Here is an 18,890-nt window from a genome sequence, read left to right as displayed (position 1 = left end):
TGTGTCAAGATGGGAATCTACTTCCTCCCACCAGGCTGCCCGGGGTATAAAGGAAAGGGCAGTCCCCGGTGGGCGGGTCTTCAGTCTGCCTTTTTTTCTCTCTGGCATTTCTCTGGGCCCCACTTCAGCCACCTGCCTCCCTCCTCAGGCCCTCCCGTACACTCTTCCCCAGCAGACCTGGGTCTCTGAGCCGTGGTTAAATATTTGCCAACTGAGAAGAGCTTTAAAGGCAGCTTTGTGAGAAATCCCACTGCCCTGTCCCAAAGCTGCCTTTGCGACGGGGAGCCCCAGGCAGCCTCTGCCCTCCTCAGCCTCCTTTTTGGGCCCGTGGCGGCCATTTGGTCACCTGAAACTGGATGGCCTTCCCTCCGGGGGTGGCCTTCCCCACTCAGCACTTGCTTATCGGGCACGCACCTGGGCCAGGCACGAGCTGGGTTCCGGGGAGACGGCGGGAACAAGGTCTCTGTCTGGGGAGTGGGGTCGAAGGAGCCTTTCGTGGGGATACAGCAGCTGTAGGTGAGAAGAGGGCCAAGGAGAAGTGGGGGCTGCGGGCACTGGACCTGTCTTGGGTTCCGAGGAGGTGATGTTCGAGCCTGAGGGGGAGGAAGAGGAGATGGCCGGGCTGAGGGGGGCTTTGAGAGAATGTTCCAGGCCGGAGACCCTCAGACCAGAGCCAGTTCCCTCTCCTGGGTGCTGAATTCTGACCGCACCCCCCCCCTTTCTCTTCACCCTGTTCTCACAAGGTTGCTTCTTTCCTATTCCCCAGCCTCGGTTTCCCCATCTGTCCAATCCAGAGCTCGAACTTCATCTTAGAGGGCCCTTCCCAGGTCCAGTGGCCTGTTATAAGCATATGTCACTGGTCCATTAATAAGGGGACACTCCGGGGCAGGGATTCTACTGGTGCCAAAGGTTAAGATGACAGCCATGTATCTTTATATTGTTCACCCAGTTCTTTGTTGACAACAAAAGTCAGCATCTCCTGAGGACCCCTCATCACTGAGTGAGATTGTGTGTGGGAAACTATCACGTTATGCCCATTTTACAGACAAGGAAACTGAAGCCCAGAGAGGCCGTCCTGAGCTCAGGGTTTGCTTCTTGCTTCAAGCTTGGCCCCCTAACACCCCTGCCTCTATGAGACACCCACTTTTCTGTCCCCAAACCCGTGCCACACTGGGCGCTTGGGATACAGAAGGTAACAAGGTGCCCCTTTTGACCCGGGCAGCTGCCAGGCGAGTGGGGAATGTCCTGGCAGAGAGACCACAAATGTTTTTGAGCTCTTTGTTTCAGCACCATTCTAGGTGTTGGGATAGAGCAGTGGACAGTGGATGGCTTGGCTTCAGGTCACAATTGCCCTCTTAACTGTGTGACGTTGGACAAGTCACTTCACCTCTCTGAGCCTCATCTACAAAATGGGTTCAAGAGTAAATCTGGGTGAGGGTTAAATAACGTTGAGGATACTTGTTAGCATATATGGGAGCTGCCTCCGTGCCTGGCAGTGGGTGAGTGCTACAGGCCTTCGCTCAGGCCCCAATTATTATTATAATTATGCACAAATGGGCAATCCCAGGAGATATTTGAGTGGGACCTTGAAGTCTGGCTAAGACTTTGTGTTTTCTTTTTTTGGCTAAGACCTTGAACTGTGGAAACAAGGGGGGAAGGGGCTTCTGCAAGGGGGCACAGCACAGGTGAAAGCGTGGAGATGGGGGCCTGGGGTGGATAGGAAATTACCAGGGTGGGGCCTCGGGGAGGGAAATGGGGCTCAGAACCTGGCGGGTCCTGGATCTGATTCAGTGTTCTGTCTGCGGGCCACGGTGTGCCAGGCCCCGTGGCGGGTGTCAAGAATGCAGTGACGGGCGAACCTCCCGTCTCCTGGAGTGTCGGAGCCCTGGAAGAGCCTCTCTGAAGCACTTTGCATGACTGTCCTTTGTGTCTCCACATCCCTGGGAGCCTGGGTTCAAGCCCCCAGCGTGGATTCAGGCTTCTCTACCTGACAGCTGGCTGACTTTGGACAAGTCACTGGGCCTCACAGCCTCCTGTTTCCTCAGTGGGGGTGGTGCCTGTACCCACCTCCTGGGGTTGCTGCCAGGGCCCGGGGGCAAATGCAGTAAAGGCCCAGCAGAGTAAGCCTGGGCATCAGCAGCCAGCGTTGTGCCTTACCAGCTGTGTGACGCTGAGTAGGCTCCTTAACTGCCTGACACTTTCTTCCCTCCTCTGTCCACTGGGGTAATGACAGACCCTCTCTCCCTGGGCCATTTTGATCTCCTCCATAAAGCCCTTTGCACAGAGCTGGCATGCCATCAGGTAGTTGCCACGATCGGGCCTTGGCATGCTGTGGGCTGCTGTATTTATGGGGAGAGAATTTTCCCTTGTTCCCGGCTCCAGGGAAGGGGTGACCAGCAGAGGGTCCCTTCAGGGCGGCTGAGGCCGGCAGGGAGGGAACCTCGTGGGTGGCAGTCACCTTCCCGAGTAAGAAGGAAGGTGTTGTGCGCATCCTCTCATTTCTGGGGCCTGGCCACAGCCCTTGGGTTGGGCATAAGCCTCCCGTTCTGTGGTGAGGAATCTCTGGGGTGTGTGTGGGGAGCTTTATTGCTCAACGAGGGTGGCTCTGTGCCCCAGGGCGGCCCTGGCTCTAGATCGCGCCTCTGGCTTCTTGCTCTGAGCTTCCTACTATGTGCCAGGCCCTGTCCCAGATGCGGTGGGTACTGCCCGGGGGAGTCCGACAGGAAACAGGCCTTCACCCACTGCAAGATCAATGGGGGGCTATGGAAATAAGTGGGGGATACCCACTGGCCTGGGGGCATCCTGGGGGAGGGAGTGGTGCAGTGGGGGGCTGAGAAATGGGCACCCCCCCAGCGGAGGGGGGAAGGAGTGTTCCTGACCTGGAGACCCCATGGCAAGGAAGAGAAGGCAGGAGCCTGGGGGCCTTCTAAAGAGTTTAGTCTTTGTCCCAAAGGCAGTGGGAGCCATGGAAGGTTGTTGAGCAGAGAAGGTTCAGGGTGAGAGCTGTAACACAAAGATCCCTGTGGCTGTTGTAAGCAAAGGATCTGAAGGAGTCAGGAGTGGAAATGGGTAGAAATTTGGAGGCCGGGCAGACATAGGATGGGCATTCCCATGGCTGGGGGGCAGTGACTTGTGGCACAGTCAGGGCTCAGCTGTACTGGCCTCTTGACCATCCCCTGGTCAGCTAGGAAGTCCACCTCACCCCGATGGCCTTGCGCTGGGCCGTGGGGCATGGCTGGTGGGGGAATCCTCTCGGGCCCAGAAGTGGGGTCCCAGGGACCTGTTGCTGCTATACAGGTGCTCTGAGCAAACCCATTCTTCAGGGGGTATTTGTGCGGTGACCTTGGATCAGTCCCGTGCCCTCTCTGGCAGCTGTCTCTCTTCTGAACAAGAACTGGCTGTTGGGGTGAGGGTGCCACTCAGCTGACTTAACCCCCTCTTGGCTTCGGCTCTGCGGGGTTCCGGCTGCTAGTTCAGGCTCTTCTCACGGGCGGTCTGCCAGTCCCCCTCCTCTGCTGGCCAGTGGAGCCTGTCATTACCCCTTCTTCCTGACTTTGCCCCTGATTACAGGTCCTGAGTGGGAGCCATGTCAGCCTTTCTGACAGCGGCCACCCACAGGGCCAGTGCGGTGTGGAACCCCAGCTCCCGGAGGCTGGCAGGTGGGGGTGAGATGGATTTGCCCAAACTCTGGTTCTGTGTTAGACTCAGGCTGATCTGGGTTCCTGTCATTTACAAGCTATGTGTTTCCAGAGAAGTCACTTAACTTCTCTGAATCTCAGTGTCTTCCTCTGTAAAGTGGGGACAGCACAGGAAATGACACGTGTGAACGTGTAGCACCGTGCTGGGTGTGGAGGGGTGCTGAACACTTGGCTGCTGCTAGTACTTCTTAATAGTGATAGTAGGGTGGCCAGGTAGAAGGGCCCTGGGTTGGGCACCGGGGGCCTGACGTGCTGACCCAGCTCTGTTGACATATGCTGTGTGACCCCAGGAGAGTGTCGCCACCTCTCTGGACTATAAGCTTTCCCTGCTCTCCTAGGCGGACGATGGAGACGGTCGTACTTTGGGCAGCTGTGTGACACAGGGAAACTGAGTCCCTGGCTGCCTCCTCTACCTCTCCACCCTGGGCCTTCTCTCCAGGGCTCTGAGAACCAGGTAGGCAAGTTCCGGGCCTGCCCTGCCCTACAGGGTGCCGCCTGCCTGGTTTCAGTCGGCAAATCTCTTTCAGCCCTGAAACCGGGACGGGCCTCGTGGGTGAGGTGTGTCTCTGGGGCCCGCTGGAGGGACCGGATGAGCCGGGAACAGATTTGGCGCATTGCCCTCAACTCGGGCCGAGCTGGGGCTGGGACCAACGTGAAGCCCCTGTGGCTGGCACGAGGCTGACGTGGTCCCGGCTGGAGATTGCCCTCTTCGTCCTGGGACCCGGCAGTCAGTGTGGAGGGGGCCCCGGGCCTGGGCTCAGATCCTGCCTCTGCTGCTCCCCAGCTGAAGGACTTGGCAGGGATCCCGGTTCTCCTCATCTGAAATGAGACACCGCCTGCCCCAGGTTGAGTCCAGGATTGGGGGGGTGACTCAACGTGACATGTGCTGGGCTTTGGGAGGGCCACGAGAAGGCCTTCGAGGCTCTCTGGGGCACCTCCGCACTCCTTTTTCTCATCCTCTGCTCCGGGAGCCCCTTCTCCTCTCTGAGCCTCAGTTTTGCCATCTGCACAGTGGGCTAAGTCCCCCTGTCCCCCAGAGTTGGCAGGGGACTGCGGGCCACCCTGGGGCCTCCCACATTCTTGCCCAGCCCCCGCTTTCTGAGTGCAGGAAGCAGCGTGACCCATAACGTTGTCAGTTTGGGAAATCAGAGATTAACGTTCTTTCGGTTGCCTTGGCTACTGTTGGTGCTGGGCCTGGGGCTAGGCTGCACCGGGGGTTGCTCAGCTGGGCCAGGGGTGTTTCAAGGGCCTCTCTCCGGATTAGGGGAAGCTTGGACAAGAGGCACTGTATAGGAGCCCCCGTTAACATGCCTCCTCTTTGCCAGGGTGAAATGCTTTATGCCCATTAGCTCATTGATCTTGACCTCTTCTTTTTTTAAATGTTTTTTAATTTATTTTTGAGAGAGAGAGAGTATGAGCATGAGCAAGGGAGGGGCAGATAGAGAGGGGGACAGAGGATCTGAAGGGGCTCTGCTCTGACAGCAGAGAGCCTGATGCGGGGTCAAACTCACAAACTCCAAGATCATGACCTAAGCCAAAGTTGGACGCTTAACCGACTGAGCCACTCAGGTGCCCCTGATCTTGATTTTCTCATAACCCCATCAGGCAGATACTGTTGTGCCATTTTGCAGAGGGGGAAACAGAGGCTCAGAGAGAGGAAGTGCCTTGACCAAGGCCACACAGTTAGTAGGTGGCAGAGCCAGGACTTGAACCCAGAGCCCGTGTGCCCAACAGAGATGGTGCCTCGTACACAGGTAGGGTTGATGCTGAATCCTGCCCCCCACTTCCCTCCCAGTCCTTCTGTCCAGCCTGAGGGGCCTGTGGTCAGACTCAGAACTGACTCACCAGCAGCTCAGAGGAGGTGCTGAGGCCAGCATCCCGGTCAGCTCCTGGGGCCAGGGCAACACTGATTATATCATCACTGAGATTTTGATCAGCTGAGCCAACAGGGACCTACCCACCCATTTTACAGGTGGGACAATTAAGGCCCAGAGAAGATGGACAGGTAAGGATCCAGTAGGTGTGAAGTTTCCCTGCCAGCTCTGACCAGTTTGGGGCTGGAGACCCCAGGCTTCAGTCTTGGCTCTGACGCTCATCTACTTACTGTGTGACCTTGGGAAAGTCACTTTGCCTCTCTGAACCTCGGTTTCTTCATGTGTAAAATGGGGATAGTAAGGTGCACTCTGCCTGCCTCTTGGGACCAGGCAAAGACCCCGAAATAAAGTTTAAGGCAGGACTAGAAATTATACTTCTGTGCCATGTGGGAGGCTGTTGGATGAGGCGGCTTTGTGGGGTGGGGGCTTTGTACAGGCTTTGAAACTCACCTCTTTCCCTTTCTGGGCTGTGGCATCTCTGAGTAGGTCACCTGGTCTCCCTGAGCCTCAGTTTCCTTATCTGTAAAGTGGGGATAACAGTATCTATTCAGGTTCAGTGAGCTGTTGAACATGCATAACTTTTTAGTGATAGTCACATCTGGTAAACTCTGGGGGTTCTAGAGGCAGAGTTAGGAGGCCTGGATGGGAAGGGGGTGGCTCTAGGTCATTCTTTTTTTTTTTTTTTTTGTACAGTTTATTTATTTATTTTGAGAGAGAGAGAGAGATAGAGTGAGCACAAGCAGGGGAAGGGCAGAGAGAGAGGGAGAGAGAATCCCAAGCACTAACAGTGCAGAGCTCACTGTGGGGCTTGAACTCATGAACTTTGAGATCCCAACCTGAGCCGAAACCCAGATGCTTGACTGACTGAGCCACCCACGTGCCCCTCTGGGTCGCTCTGGATGGTCCCAAAGGGCGCAGCCCTTGGAGACAGGGTTCCAGTCATCTGGGAGGCAGAGAGATGCCCCCACATCCGGAGCCAGATGGAGCCCACTACCCTCGTGGTGCAGATGTGATGTGGAAATGGAGGCCCCGGGGAGGGGGCATTGGTCCCCCTGAGGCCCCAGAGTACAGTGGTGTCTGAGTGCAGATGGGGACACTCAGGTCCACTCCCAGGATTCGTGGGCTCATGAGGGAATCGGGACCCCATAAATGAGTGCTTCTCAAGACAGCCCCATGGAGCTCAGTAGCTTTCTGTTGACTGACAAGTGAAGTGACTTCTTGAGCCATTAGTCTTTGTGAGCATTGGTTTGTACACCTGTAAAGTGGAGGGTTTTATTCACGTCTGGGGCCATTTCAAGAATCTGAGTGTGTGCATTGGACCCTGAGTCTGAGTGGGGTGAGTTTACCTCCTAATTCTGCAGGATGTGCTGGCAGAGGGCACCTGGGAGGATGGGTGAGGAAACGTGGAAGGTGGTGAGGGCGGCCCATGCCCTCGGACTGCTCCATGCCAGCATCTGTACCTCCCAGCAGTTCCTGAGTCTGGGGCCCCCGGGGACCTTGGGTGGGAGGGATGGTGAGCCTTGGCCTCGGCGGCCCTAAATCCGTGGTTTGTGGTGTCTCCAGAAGCCATGGGAGGAGGCGGGAAGAGCTGGCATGGGCAGGTGTGGAGGGGAGAGGAGCCCCGGAGGCCTGGGGACCATCCACGGACACTCAGGCTGGGGGATTGAACTGTAAAATCCCGACGGCAGCTCCAGGGAGACAGCCGCTGTAGGGTGGCCAGAAGGGAAGAAAGGGGGTGCTGAGCACTGCCCAGAGGAAGGGGACTGCCTGGGCCATGACCCCGGAGCTCAACGGGCAGGAGGAGCATCCAAGGCGGCCGGGGCTGCCCATCCAGGTTTCCCTCCAGCAGCGTTGGCCAGACAGGCCGCTGGGTACCCTGTTGAGGGCTTCTCCCCTGTGAGCCCGTTCTCCCAGGAGGGGACTGGCCCCCTTCCCTGGCCTGCCTCTCTCAGGTCTTTCCAGCCCCAAATCCTAGGCCCCCTACAGCGCTGCCTTCCCATGGCACTTCCTTTGTACCAAGCATGAGGCAGTTCCTTCCAGGCTGTCTTAGGACTCTCTCAAGAATGTGCTTGGGGCTGCCCTTGCCAGGAAGCCATCCTGCCGCCCTGCTCCCTGCCACACCTCCTCCCCCCCCGCCGCCAAGTCTTCCCTTTCTAACCCTTCCTTGACCAGAGTTAGGTCGAACGCACCCAGTTTCCTGGTGCCGCCTGGGACCCTTCTAAGGAACCCCTTGAGACATGACGTCACTCCTACCCCTGGCCCAGCGGCTTGCCCAGTCCTGGGGCCTGGTGGGGAGTAGGTGCTCAGTAACTGGTGAGTGGACTGCCCCTTGCTCAGCATCTGCCTGTGCCAGGCCAGAGTGGGGAGCAAAGGGGAGCCGGTGGTGTGCAGAACGGTGTCAGGGCCACCCTCCCTGATTCACGGTCAATCCTCAGATACTAGCATCCCAATCCATTTGGCTCCCGAGCTGGGAGAGCAAGTTTGGGTAGTGAGAGACCCCACTCTGTGATGTTTGGTTCTGGAATTTCAGGTAGCAACGTGTTTATCTGAAAACAGATCCAGATCTATATAGTTCTTCTTCTTCTTCTTTTTTTTTTTTTGATGTTTATTTATTTTTGACAGAGGGGGAGGGGCAGAGAGAGAGGGAGACAGAGGATCCAAAGTGGGCTGTGCACTGACAGCAGAAAGCCCCATGTAGGGCTCGAACTCACGGACCGTGAGATCATGACCTGAGCTGAAAGTCGGACGCTTAACTGACTGAGCCACCCACGTGCCTATGTACTTCTTGAGTTTGGACAGCAAGGCATGCCTGTACTGGCAGTTGGGTGAACTTGGGGCCAGGGCTGCTGCTGTCTGTTTGGGGGTGCAGGGTGCCTGGGGCCATCTCCTCTTTTCCTACTCCCATTTTCTGTCCATTTCTGCCCATACCTTCTCTTCTCTCCACCCTCTGCCTGGTGACTCCCACCCTAGTCCTCAAGCCCTCTACTCCTGGACCCTGGTCCTACAGTCCGGCTCGGATAACTTGTCCTCATCCCAATGGGAGGGCGACAGTGGGTTTTCTTTTTGCCCCCTACCCCACCCGGCCCTTCTCAGCCCAGATACTTCAAGCCCGTCAGCTTCATCTTTGCCTTCTGTCTCCTTCAGGGTCACCTTGTTCTGGTCTTCACTTCCTCAGCCTCCCCGGCTTCCTCTTCAACCTACAGCAACCCCCTTCCCCACAATCAGGCCTTGACACACCTCAAGGGATGATACTTTGCCCTTCTTGTCCCAGTCCAGCCCCGGGGCCTTCTAAACCTAGCCACCCCCTGCTTGGATGCAGTACCTGGGTTTTGCTGAGAGCATGCTGTGGGTTAGGCAGTCCTGGGTACGAGTTCTGACACAGGACAGCAGCTTCCTGCTGGGCCTGGCTTCCCAAGGGTCAGGGTGGATTCTGGCCCTTCTGGAAATAATGCTCTGAGGCTGGGCGTCCCAGGGGCTGGTCAGGCCCCCCCCCCCCGCCCCCCCACCGAGCCATGGCTGAAGGACCCTCGAGATCCCGCATGCAGGTAGAGTGCCTGTTGGGCATGTGACTGCTTGGGGCAGAGTTGGGGCAAAACCCTGGGCTGAGGCTGCGTGCCCTGGTGGCTGAAAGCCTGGCTGTCCAGTCCTACGTCCGCAAGCCTCCGTCTCCTCCCTAAAATGGGGAAACAATAGCCCTGACTCCCTAGGGTTTGATGAGGATTCTTTGGTATCTGGCACGTAAAACATGCCCACCCGCTGGCTCGGATTACCACTCAATAAGTGGTAGCCACGATGGTGATGATGATGATGATGATGATGATGATGGCAATGTATCAATATTATTGTCATCTGAGGTCCCATTTTTCTCTCTTTGGCTCCAATTCATTACCCCATCTTGTCTGCTCCCCTCACCCCTCCCTATCCTGCCTCATCATTTTTCCAAAACAATTCCCATGGTCTTTGAGAGAGTTCTGGTTGTTTATGGCTTTTAAAAAATAGGCATTCAAAGCAAATTCCTCATTTGTTCCCCCCTTCCTCTCCCCAGATCGGAATCTGGACAGGCATGACCTCATTCCAGGAAAGGGGACCACAGGCAGGGTCTACGGAGAGGGGTCCTTGGGCTGAGCTGCCTCCAGGGGGCATAGAGGGAGTGGGCCTGCCTGAGACCCTGGGCACAAGTGGCACGAGCTTTCAGTAGCCAACCAGCCCCCCTCCCCCCCACCAACCTCCTAGCTGGGCCCCAAGACTGCATCCCAGCTCCATCACCCACTTGCTACGTGACCTTGTGCCAGTGACTTAACCTCTCTGGGTCTCAGCTCTTCTGTGAAATGGGAGTAACACCAGCCCTACCTCACAAGGTTATTGAGAAGAGCACAAGGTGTGTTCTTGGCACTCGGAGACCAGCCATGGCGGTGGCGGGGGGGGGGGGGGTGCCATGTCAATCCCTTATTTGAGACAGGACCAGTTCTTCATTTTCTTATTTAATATTTATTTATTTATTTATTTATTTATTTGTTTATTTAACAACATTGAAAAAAATTTTTTTCATTTTTTTTTTTTTAACGTTTATTTATTTTTGAGACAGAGAGACAGAGCATGAACAGGGGAAGGGCAGAGAGAGAGGGAGACACAGAATCTGAAACAGCCTCCAGGCTCTGAGCTGTCAGTACAGGGCCCGACGCGGGGCTCGAACTCACGGACCGTGAGATCATGACCTGAGCTGAAGTCAGACGCTTAAGCGACTGAGCCACCAGGTGCCCCTGAAAAAAAATAATGTTTGTTTATTTTTGAGAGAGAGAGAGAGAGAGAGACAGAGCATGAGCCAGGGAGGGGCAGAGAGAGGGAGACACAGAATGCGAAGCAGGCTCTGGCCTCTGAGCTGTCAGCACAGAGCCTGATGTGGGGCTCGAACTCCCAGACAGTGAGATCATGACCTGAGCCAAAGTCAGACACATAACCTACTGAACCATCCATGTGCCCCTATTTATTTTTGAAAGAAAGAGTGCTGCGCATGTGCATGCATGAGAGCGGGGCTGGCGGGGGGGGGGGGGGTGGGGGGGGGTGGGGGGACGACAGAGGATCCCAAGCGGGCTCTTCACTGACAGCACAGAGCTTGATATGGGGCTCTAACTCACGGACTGCGAGATCATGACCTGAGTTGAAGTCAGGTGCTTAACTGCCTAAGCCACCCAGGTGCCCCAGGACCAGTTGTTCAAATCTGGAACCCAAGACGGTCAGTGGTGGTTTCACCGCTAAGACTGGACTCATCCACCATTGAGTCCCGTCTTAGTGTGCAGGGAACTGAGGTCCAGATAATGGAGCCACAACTTCTCAGGGCCAGGAAGTCTCTCCTAAGGAGAAGGCCTCCTGGAGTGTTAATAGTCACCACCCTCCCTGGGCCTCAGTTTCATCATCTGCAAATAGGGATGCCCAGGCAGGGCCATTACTGAGCGTCTGATGTGCGTTGGGTGAGCTCTGGAGGTCACAATAGTCGCCTTCTCTGTTCAGAAAGTGCTTTAGCAGCAGAGAGAAGCAAATGGCCGGTGAAAGCCAAAAGGTGGTTAACTTAGAGGAGTTAATTTTAGAATTTTTTTTTTTTTTTATTGTGGAAGGAATCATGGTTGGTAAATAATTCAAATGCTGTAAAAGTGAATAAAGCAGAAAATGCAATTCACTCGGCCCTCCTATTCCCACACCCTGGGTCCCACCCGGAACAGTCAGGAGTGCTGCCTTCTGGACCTTTTCCTCCGTCTCCGAGTGTAAATAACTTACAGGCACAGACAGGGGTAATTTTAAGTGAGGTAATATTTAACATGTGATTCTGTAACTCGCTTTTCCTTACGTGGCCAAAGGTGGACACCTTCCCTCTGGTGGTACCTGTGGGTCCCCCCACCCACTTCCTGTCCCACGTGCACTGGCATGTTCTGAATCCGTCTCCACGCACACGCATCTGGCCCATTTCCGCTGATTGCCTTGGTGAATATATACTGTACCTGCCCTTCTGTGACTTGCTCCGTGGGTAACTCCTAGAGGAGTGAGCCCGGCATCCGGGAACCGCATGCACCCTTAAAATCGTACGTGCAGCGGTGTCCCCCCCCCCCCCCAGAAAGGCCGTCCCAATTTCTAAAACCCACGGCTCTGAGTTGAGGTGCCTGTTTCTCTACACCCCGACTGGTCTGACCCGGGGGGAGGGGAGGGTGGGGGGAATGGAATCTCCATCTGCATTTGCTTGATGACTGGGAGACTCAGCTGTTTTCTTTCCCTTGTCTGCTGGTTTCTCATGTTTTCTCTTTGGTGATTTCTCTGTCTCAGTCGTTGCCCGTTTTCCTGTCCGAAAGTTCACCCTCTGTGTGCAGGAAACGCACGACTCCGGCCAGAAACGCAGTGCAGGTGAAAGCCTGGAGCTTGTGCAAATAGTTTTACGAGCAGGAATTTGGAGCTTGGCTGGTGCCCCTCCCTGGGGCAGGGCTGGGCGGCTGCGGGTAACCATGACGACCTCACAGGCCTGTTTGTTCTTCCGTTTCAGAGAAAACCGGGAAGATCCTGACGGAGTTCCTCCGTTTTTATGAGGACCAGTATGGCGTGGCCCTCTTCAACAGCATGCGCCACGAGATCGAGGGCACGGGGGCGCCGCAGGCCCAGCTGCTCTGGCGCAAGGTAAGAGGTGCCGAGCCCGGGTCAGGGTGGGCTCTGACATGGCTTGAGCGAGTGGCTTCCCGTCCCTGGGCCTCAGTTTACCATTGTTGCCTGGATGGTCCCTAGGGTCTCCACCTATCTTCTGAATAGGCATATAAACCGGTGGTCTTACCAAGACCCCTTCATTCACTGTGGGGGACTCCCCGCCAGCTCAACCCCTCCATTGGTGGAGCTGGGGGCTCTGGAGTCATCTTGGCAGGCCCAGGTTCAAGCCCAGCTGCTCCTCTTAAAGGCCAAGTGCCCGTGAGCAAGTCACCTCACCTCGTGGAGCCTCCGTTTGCTCATCTGTGAAATGGGATCAGAACACCTGCACTGGGCGGTTGTCGGGATTAAAGATGAGAATCAGCTGGGCGCCTGGAGCAGGGAAGGTGCTCGGTGAGCGCCGGCTGATAAGTCAGCATCAGAGCCTTGTCATTATCCTGTTATTAGCAGGATTGTGTTTGCCCAGTAAATATTTGTCGAGTGAGAGCCTGGAAAGTGTGTGGCTCCAGCCCACGAGTCAGCATGGGCTGAAGGAGGCAAACAAAGCCTCCTGGGAAGGGGACCCTGTGACTGGCCTCGGTGTGGGGCTGGGGGTGGGACGGGCATAGAGGAGGTGAGCGAATGCCAGAACACAGGCGGGGAGGGGGGGGGGGTTGCTGTGAGTGCCTAGCTGGAAGCCAGCAGTCTCAGGCTTGAGCCCGTGGGGTGAGAAGCTAGCCCTTGCTAGTCAGGGGGCAGTCCAGGGGGCCCTGACTCAGCCCAGGGAAATCCAGGGCATTTCCTTTCGGTGACCTTCACTCTCTGTCCTCTGGATGGCCAAGGGGTGGCAGAGGGAAGGGTGACAGGAGGGAAGGGTGCCAGTCCCACCTCTGCAGGTGGCCTGGCCCTGGAGTGGCCAAGCAGTAGTCCAGAGGCCCCTTACCCTGGCTGGTGGCCCCTGGACACCTCTGGGGGATTCCCCTCTGGGGAATCGGCTTGGCAGAGCCGATCCGGCCTGGGAGTGGGGTCCGAGCCAGGTCAGCCAGGTCAGCCAGGCAGCCCCAGCGCCAGTGCTCAGGTCCTTAGTAGCTGAATTCCATGCATGGTGGGCTCCAGAGTTGCCCTTGATCACCTCGCCACACCTCCCCACCCAGTCCTGTTGGCTTCCTCTGGGCTGCCCGGGTCAGCCCGTACGCGGGCTTCAGGTCCCAAGACAGAATGGTAGAAGAGGGTGGGGTCCGGTGGGAGAGAACTCGGGGCACCGGGGCCAGAGCCTCTTGGTAGTTGGCTTGGCCGGTCAAGTCAGCCTTCAGGGCTCCATCTCCTCACCTGACAGGTGGGTGCCTCCTGCAGAGGGTCGCGGTGAGGACTCCATGAGAGAATGAGGGGAGCAGGTGGGGTTCCTGAGGGGTGTGAGTCCAGACTTGCCGGGTAAACTCCGGCCCGTGGCCTCACCTTCCCGAGCCTCAGTTTCTCTGTGTGTGAAATGACACTCAGGACAGCCATCTTGGGCCAGAGGAGTGCGTGCAGCCTCCAGGAGGGGGTGGGGATTTCGTGGGGCTTCTTGAGGCCAGATGGGATTCGGATTGTGCGGAAGGGGACCGGTATGGGCCTCTCTGAGGTGGCAGAACAGAAAGAGTCTGAGAAGGAGGGTCAGGCTTGTTTCCTTCCTCTCCTCACCCTCCCCCAAACCCAAGTGGTGGAAAATATGCCAGTTTACCACGAGACCCGAGGGGGCCCGAGCTGGCTCACTTGACCTGGCTTTCAGGATGTGTTGGTGGTTTCTCGGCGGGAGGGGGATTGGGGATGGCTGGAGGCGTCAGCTGGGGCGGGGGGAGGTCGGGGGAAGGGAGTGGAGGGGGGATGGCTACTGATGACATAGAGGGAGTACCCCAAAAGAAGACAGGCAGGCCCACAGTCGGTGCCACAGTGGACCGAGCCGGGGCAGGTGAGGGGCCATGCTGTCCTCGCTGGTCCCACAGACACTCGGGGAGACAGGAAAACGTCATTTACATGACAAACTGGGTACCATGAAGGAGAGGACAGAGTGAACTCAGACTGGGGGGGACTCTGACCTTGTCCGGGTGGTCCACAATGGCCCCTCAGAAGAAGGGCCATCTCTGCTGAGGACCTGCTGGGAGAAGAGACCATCAGACTGCGGGAGCAGCACGCGCAGGGGCCTCCGCTGGGCCTTTCAGTGGCTCATCCAGGATGGTGGAGGCAGGACCCCAGCCAGGTTCCAGATTTCCTGGAGGGTGGGCCAGGGCTGCGCATCGGAGCCCAAGAGCGTCACATGACCAGAAAGGTTGTCTGGACCCTTGGTGTCATGGCCACCTCCCCACCTGGTGACAACAGAGGGCAGAGGTGCCTGGACCGGGTGTCTGGCAGGTGCACACTTGTGTGGTAGGAAAGCCCAGGTGAGCTGCTCTGGGTGGGCACAGCTGGGAATGCTTCCCTGTTTGGAAAAGAAACATCACAGGCTGCCTGGGTCCCTGAAGTGGGTGACCTCTGATAGAGCGAGGCACGAGAATCACTGTGCATGAAAAACACCCTTAGTAATGCCTTTATTTGTTTATTTTGAGTTTATTTTTATTTATTTGGAGAGATCTAGAGAGCAAGCAGGGGAGGGGCAGAGAGAGAGGGAGACAGAATCCCAAGCAGGCTCCGCGCTGTCAGCACAGAGCCCGATGCAGGGCTCACACTCAGGAACTGTGAGATCATGACCTGCGCCGAAATCAAGAGTCGGCTCCTTAACTGACTGAGCCACCCAGGTGCCCCTAGTAATGCCTTTCATGTTCATTGTAGGAGAACCGAAGTAACACGTAAGAGGAGTAACATGAAATCAATCACCTACAATCCCTGAAAAGCAGGGATTTTTGGTCCCATTTTGCCACTCCGGAAATCGGCCATTTTGGTAAATCGTGATAATATCTTTTTTTTAAAATTTTTTTTTAACGTTTATTTATTTTTGAGACAGAGAGAGACAGAGCATGAATGGGGGAGGGTCAGAGAGAGGGAGACACAGTATCCGAAACAGGCTCCAGGCTCTGAGCGATCAGCACAGAGCCTGACGCGGGGCTTGAACTCACGGACCGCGAGATCATGACCTGAGCCGAAGCCGGCCGCTTAACCAACTGAGCCACCCAGGCGCCCCTCATGATAATATAATAGAAATAATACTAATTGTCATAATAACATCAATTGTTTTTATTAGAAATAATACAGTAACAATGGTAATAGTAGTAAAAAAAACAACAACCCAGAAATGATAAAAACGGCAGTTGTTTTGTGTGGGTGCAGCTCATCTAGCTGGCACGGCCTCGTTCTGAGGGGTTATACTTCTGTCCACACCTGTGACGTGGGCTCAGGCTCAGAGAGGCAGAGCCGCTCGTCCAGGGCTCCCGTGGGACGGGCGGTGGAGCCGGCACTGGAGTCTGCGCTCTGACCACCCCCCACCCGTGGAAGATTCCCCTCGCAGCGCTGGAGAGCTTTGCAGAGTCCAAAATATTTCGCCTGGGCTGTCAGGTTCCGTTTCATTTCCAGCAGGCCTTCCAATGGAAACACGACTCTGCCATTTGAAAGTCTTCAAAATAAAACCCGAACCCGCAAGTAGCCGCCCTTTACGGGCTGCCTCAGGATCTGGGGGTGGACTTGGGGGGCGAGGGGGCTGGGAAGGCCTCCCCAGGCCTCCCGCTGCCCCTGAGTCAGGGCTCCTGCCTCCAGACTGGAGGCCTGGGGTCTCACTAGCAAGGGTCTTACCAGGGTGTCAGGAGAGCGGTCTGCTCTTTCTTTCTAGAAAAGATGGAGATTCGAGAGCTGGGTCGAGAGGAGGTCCCTGTCTATATATAGCCCACTGAGCACAGCTTTGTGACTTGGGCAAAGCCCACTGTGTGTGCGCATGGGGTGGGGGTGGGGGCCGTGGTAGGGGGAACCATTTTCTTTTCCTGTAAATATTTTTATCCCTCGATAGGAAGCAGTTGAGGGGTCCTATTGTTTGAGTACAATGGCCCTCATTTTCCAAGAGTGTTTTGGCATTTCCCCTTGAAGAGTAGCGGATAGGTTGCTGGGAAGAGGGGGCCCCTGTGAAGAGGCAGGGGCTCCGGGGCCACAGCTTGGGACCAGGGCTTACACCTGGCTCCGGCTGCAGGGGGCAGCCCGAAGCCGAGCCAGGAAGCTGGGAAGGGTTAGGCACATCAATAATACTTTCTCCTGTTATTACATAGGATACGTGTTTAGTTTTTGCAAAAGTCACCGTATTTATTGCAGAACAGATAGAAGCTGTTGTAACTCCGCCCGTCCGGGAGTAAGCCTGCTCCCTGTGGCCTCTGTATCTCCTTCCCTGGAGCTTCCTGGTGTGGGCTTGCTCAGGAAGCAAGCTCTCAGAGATGGCCACCCTCCCTCCTCCCCAAATCAGTCAGTCTGTGGAGCGGGGAGACTGACACAGACCGAGCCATCCTAACACTGGCTGCTGCATATCTCGAGCTGAGCGGACTGCCCGTCAGGTGCCAACTGCCTGTGTGATCCTTGCACATGTCACATTCTTTGCAATACTTGGGATACCTAGGTGAAGTCAGTGCTGTCACTGCTCTCATTTACAGATGAGGAAACTGAGGCTCAAAGAGGTGATGGGATAGGCCCGAAGTCGCACTGAGTCAGAGGTGAAGTCAAAGTTGGGACTTTTCAGGAAGATCTGGGCGTTTCTAATGCCCACATTGGTCATCGGTCTGCCAGGATGCAGGTCAAACATTGAACCCTCCAAATTGAGGTCCCCTCCAACTCCATCCAAATCCGTGGAGTGCCATTTTGTTAGCTGACAGAGCTGGGGAGGCTCTCTGGAGACACCTTGGCCAGGTTTTTGTTACCCTGAGCGGAACCTGAGGCCTAGAGCAGGAAAGAGACTTTCCCTGGCACTAGGGCCTTCACCGTACTGGCCTGCTGACATATCCCCTCCACGCTGCAGTGGGGGGTGCGTGGGTTAGCAGCCTGCCATGGACTCCAGAGACCTATCCCAAGGTGAGCGTGCCTGTCTAGGGCCAGGACAGAGTTGGAGACCTTGGTCCTGGCTGGGCCCTGAAAGCTGGCCTGGGTTCAAATCCTGGCATCACTATGGCTCTGGTTGGACCTTGGGGAAGCCCCTTCATTGCCCTGAACTTCACTCTCCTTATCTGCCTCATGGGTAAGATGCAGCTTTGCCTCCAAGAGGAGGACTTGGGGGGATGTGCTCAGCAAGGGGTGAGCACACTGTCCCCTTCTCAGGGGACCCCGTTGCCCTGCTGGACGGTTGGGGGAAGCCACGCCTCACTCACTGCCCCGCCCCACCACTAGGTGCCATTGGATGAGCGCATCATCTTCTCTGGGAACCTGTTCCAGTACCAGGAGGACAACAAGAAGTGGAGGAACCGCTTCAGTCTCGTGCCTCACAACTATGGGCTGGTGCTCTACGAGAACAAAGTGGTGAGGCCCCCCACCCACCCTCGGTGGCCCCCCTGAGTCTCGTGCCCTGCCCCTTCTCTGCAGCCTCCACCTCCAGCCTGCTTGTTCTGCTGGGTTCCCTCTAAACAGGTGTCCAGGTGCCCAGCTCTGGGGGTCACCTTTCACTTTGCCTCCCCCTGTAACCAACTCGCCACTAGCCCCTCCCCACCCTCCAGGTTGCCTCAAGTCCGCCCAATCCCTCCATTTCCAGGCCCTAGTCCCCCTCCCCGCCCCCTCTTCCTGGCTGGGCTCCCCGAAGCTCTTCAGACCTCTCCCATCCTTGCTCTTCCACAGCCACAAGAGTCTGGCCATTCCCTTTCCCCGCCCCCCATCTCCCCCTTACCCAGGGTTGTGGTCCCATCTTTCCTTCCTGATTCCCTTGCCCGCCTTGCAGCCCCCTGCTCTGTACTGGGTGCGAAAGCATCCTGCTGATTGTTCCTTATCTTTGCCTTGAGCCCTTGGGGAAGCCCTACCTGTTTGAGCCACAGACCCAATTTCTACTACCAAACATTTCTCCAAAGTAGCCAGAAGGACAGGCCCAGAGTGCCCTCTGTTCAAGGAAAATCAATGTTAAAGAAATGTAAACAGTGTGGGGGGGAGCGGCCTGATTGCCCAGGGCAGTGGTTCTCAAACTGATAGCTTGAATCAGAATCACCTGGGAGGCTTGTTGAACAGGTTGCTGGGCCTGCCCAGTTTGGTCTTGGTCTGAGTGGAGCTGAGAATTTGCATTTCTAACAAGTTCTCCGGTGATGCTGATGGTGCTGATGACCTAGGACCACACTTTGCAAATCGGTGTCCCGGAGGCCCTGAGCCATTCTGAAGAAATGTGTTGGGTAGTGACACCTAGTGGCCAGGTGCAGCATGGCAGCCCTGCTGTATGAGCTATGACCTCAGAACCACTTTTTACCCACCCTGGTGAATGAAAGCAGCGTCCAGACCTAATTCTCCTCCAGAGGGGGCTTGTGTGGAGCTCAGAACCTAGGAATTTGGTGGACAGTTCAGGGTAATGATCAAAGACTCTGGACGGGGACAGACCAGGTTCATGTCCTAGGTCGGCTGTGTACCGGCTGTGTGAACTTGTGGCTACCGATGGTACTCGCCTCTTGGATTGTGAGAATTTTGTGAAAGGAGGCTTGCATTGTCCTTAGCACGGTGCCTGGTGTGTAATAAACACTCAGGCAGTGGTCGC

At 56.1% G+C, this 18,890-nt stretch overlaps 1 protein-coding gene across 1 annotated transcript in view; it reads left to right on the top strand.

The window, feature by feature from the left end:
- NIBAN2 (niban apoptosis regulator 2) overlaps nt 1-18,890 on the top strand; it is a 53,319-nt gene that overhangs the window by 20,559 nt on the left and 13,870 nt on the right. The window contains exons 2-3 of the mRNA XM_047069893.1: nt 12,099-12,229; nt 17,555-17,683. Of these exons, the coding sequence (XP_046925849.1) occupies nt 12,099-12,229; nt 17,555-17,683 (260 nt within the window). The remainder of the gene's footprint in view (nt 1-12,098; nt 12,230-17,554; nt 17,684-18,890) is intronic.

This window comes from Lynx rufus, unplaced genomic scaffold, assembly GCF_022079265.1.
Source record: "Lynx rufus isolate CCGP_SWC_20201006 ecotype Redwood Valley unplaced genomic scaffold, mLynRuf1.p SCAF_10, whole genome shotgun sequence".
In the NCBI taxonomy this organism is placed as follows: domain Eukaryota; kingdom Metazoa; phylum Chordata; class Mammalia; order Carnivora; family Felidae; genus Lynx; species Lynx rufus.
Note: the sequence above shows the minus strand (reverse complement) of the source record. Positions and strands in the feature narration are given on the sequence as shown.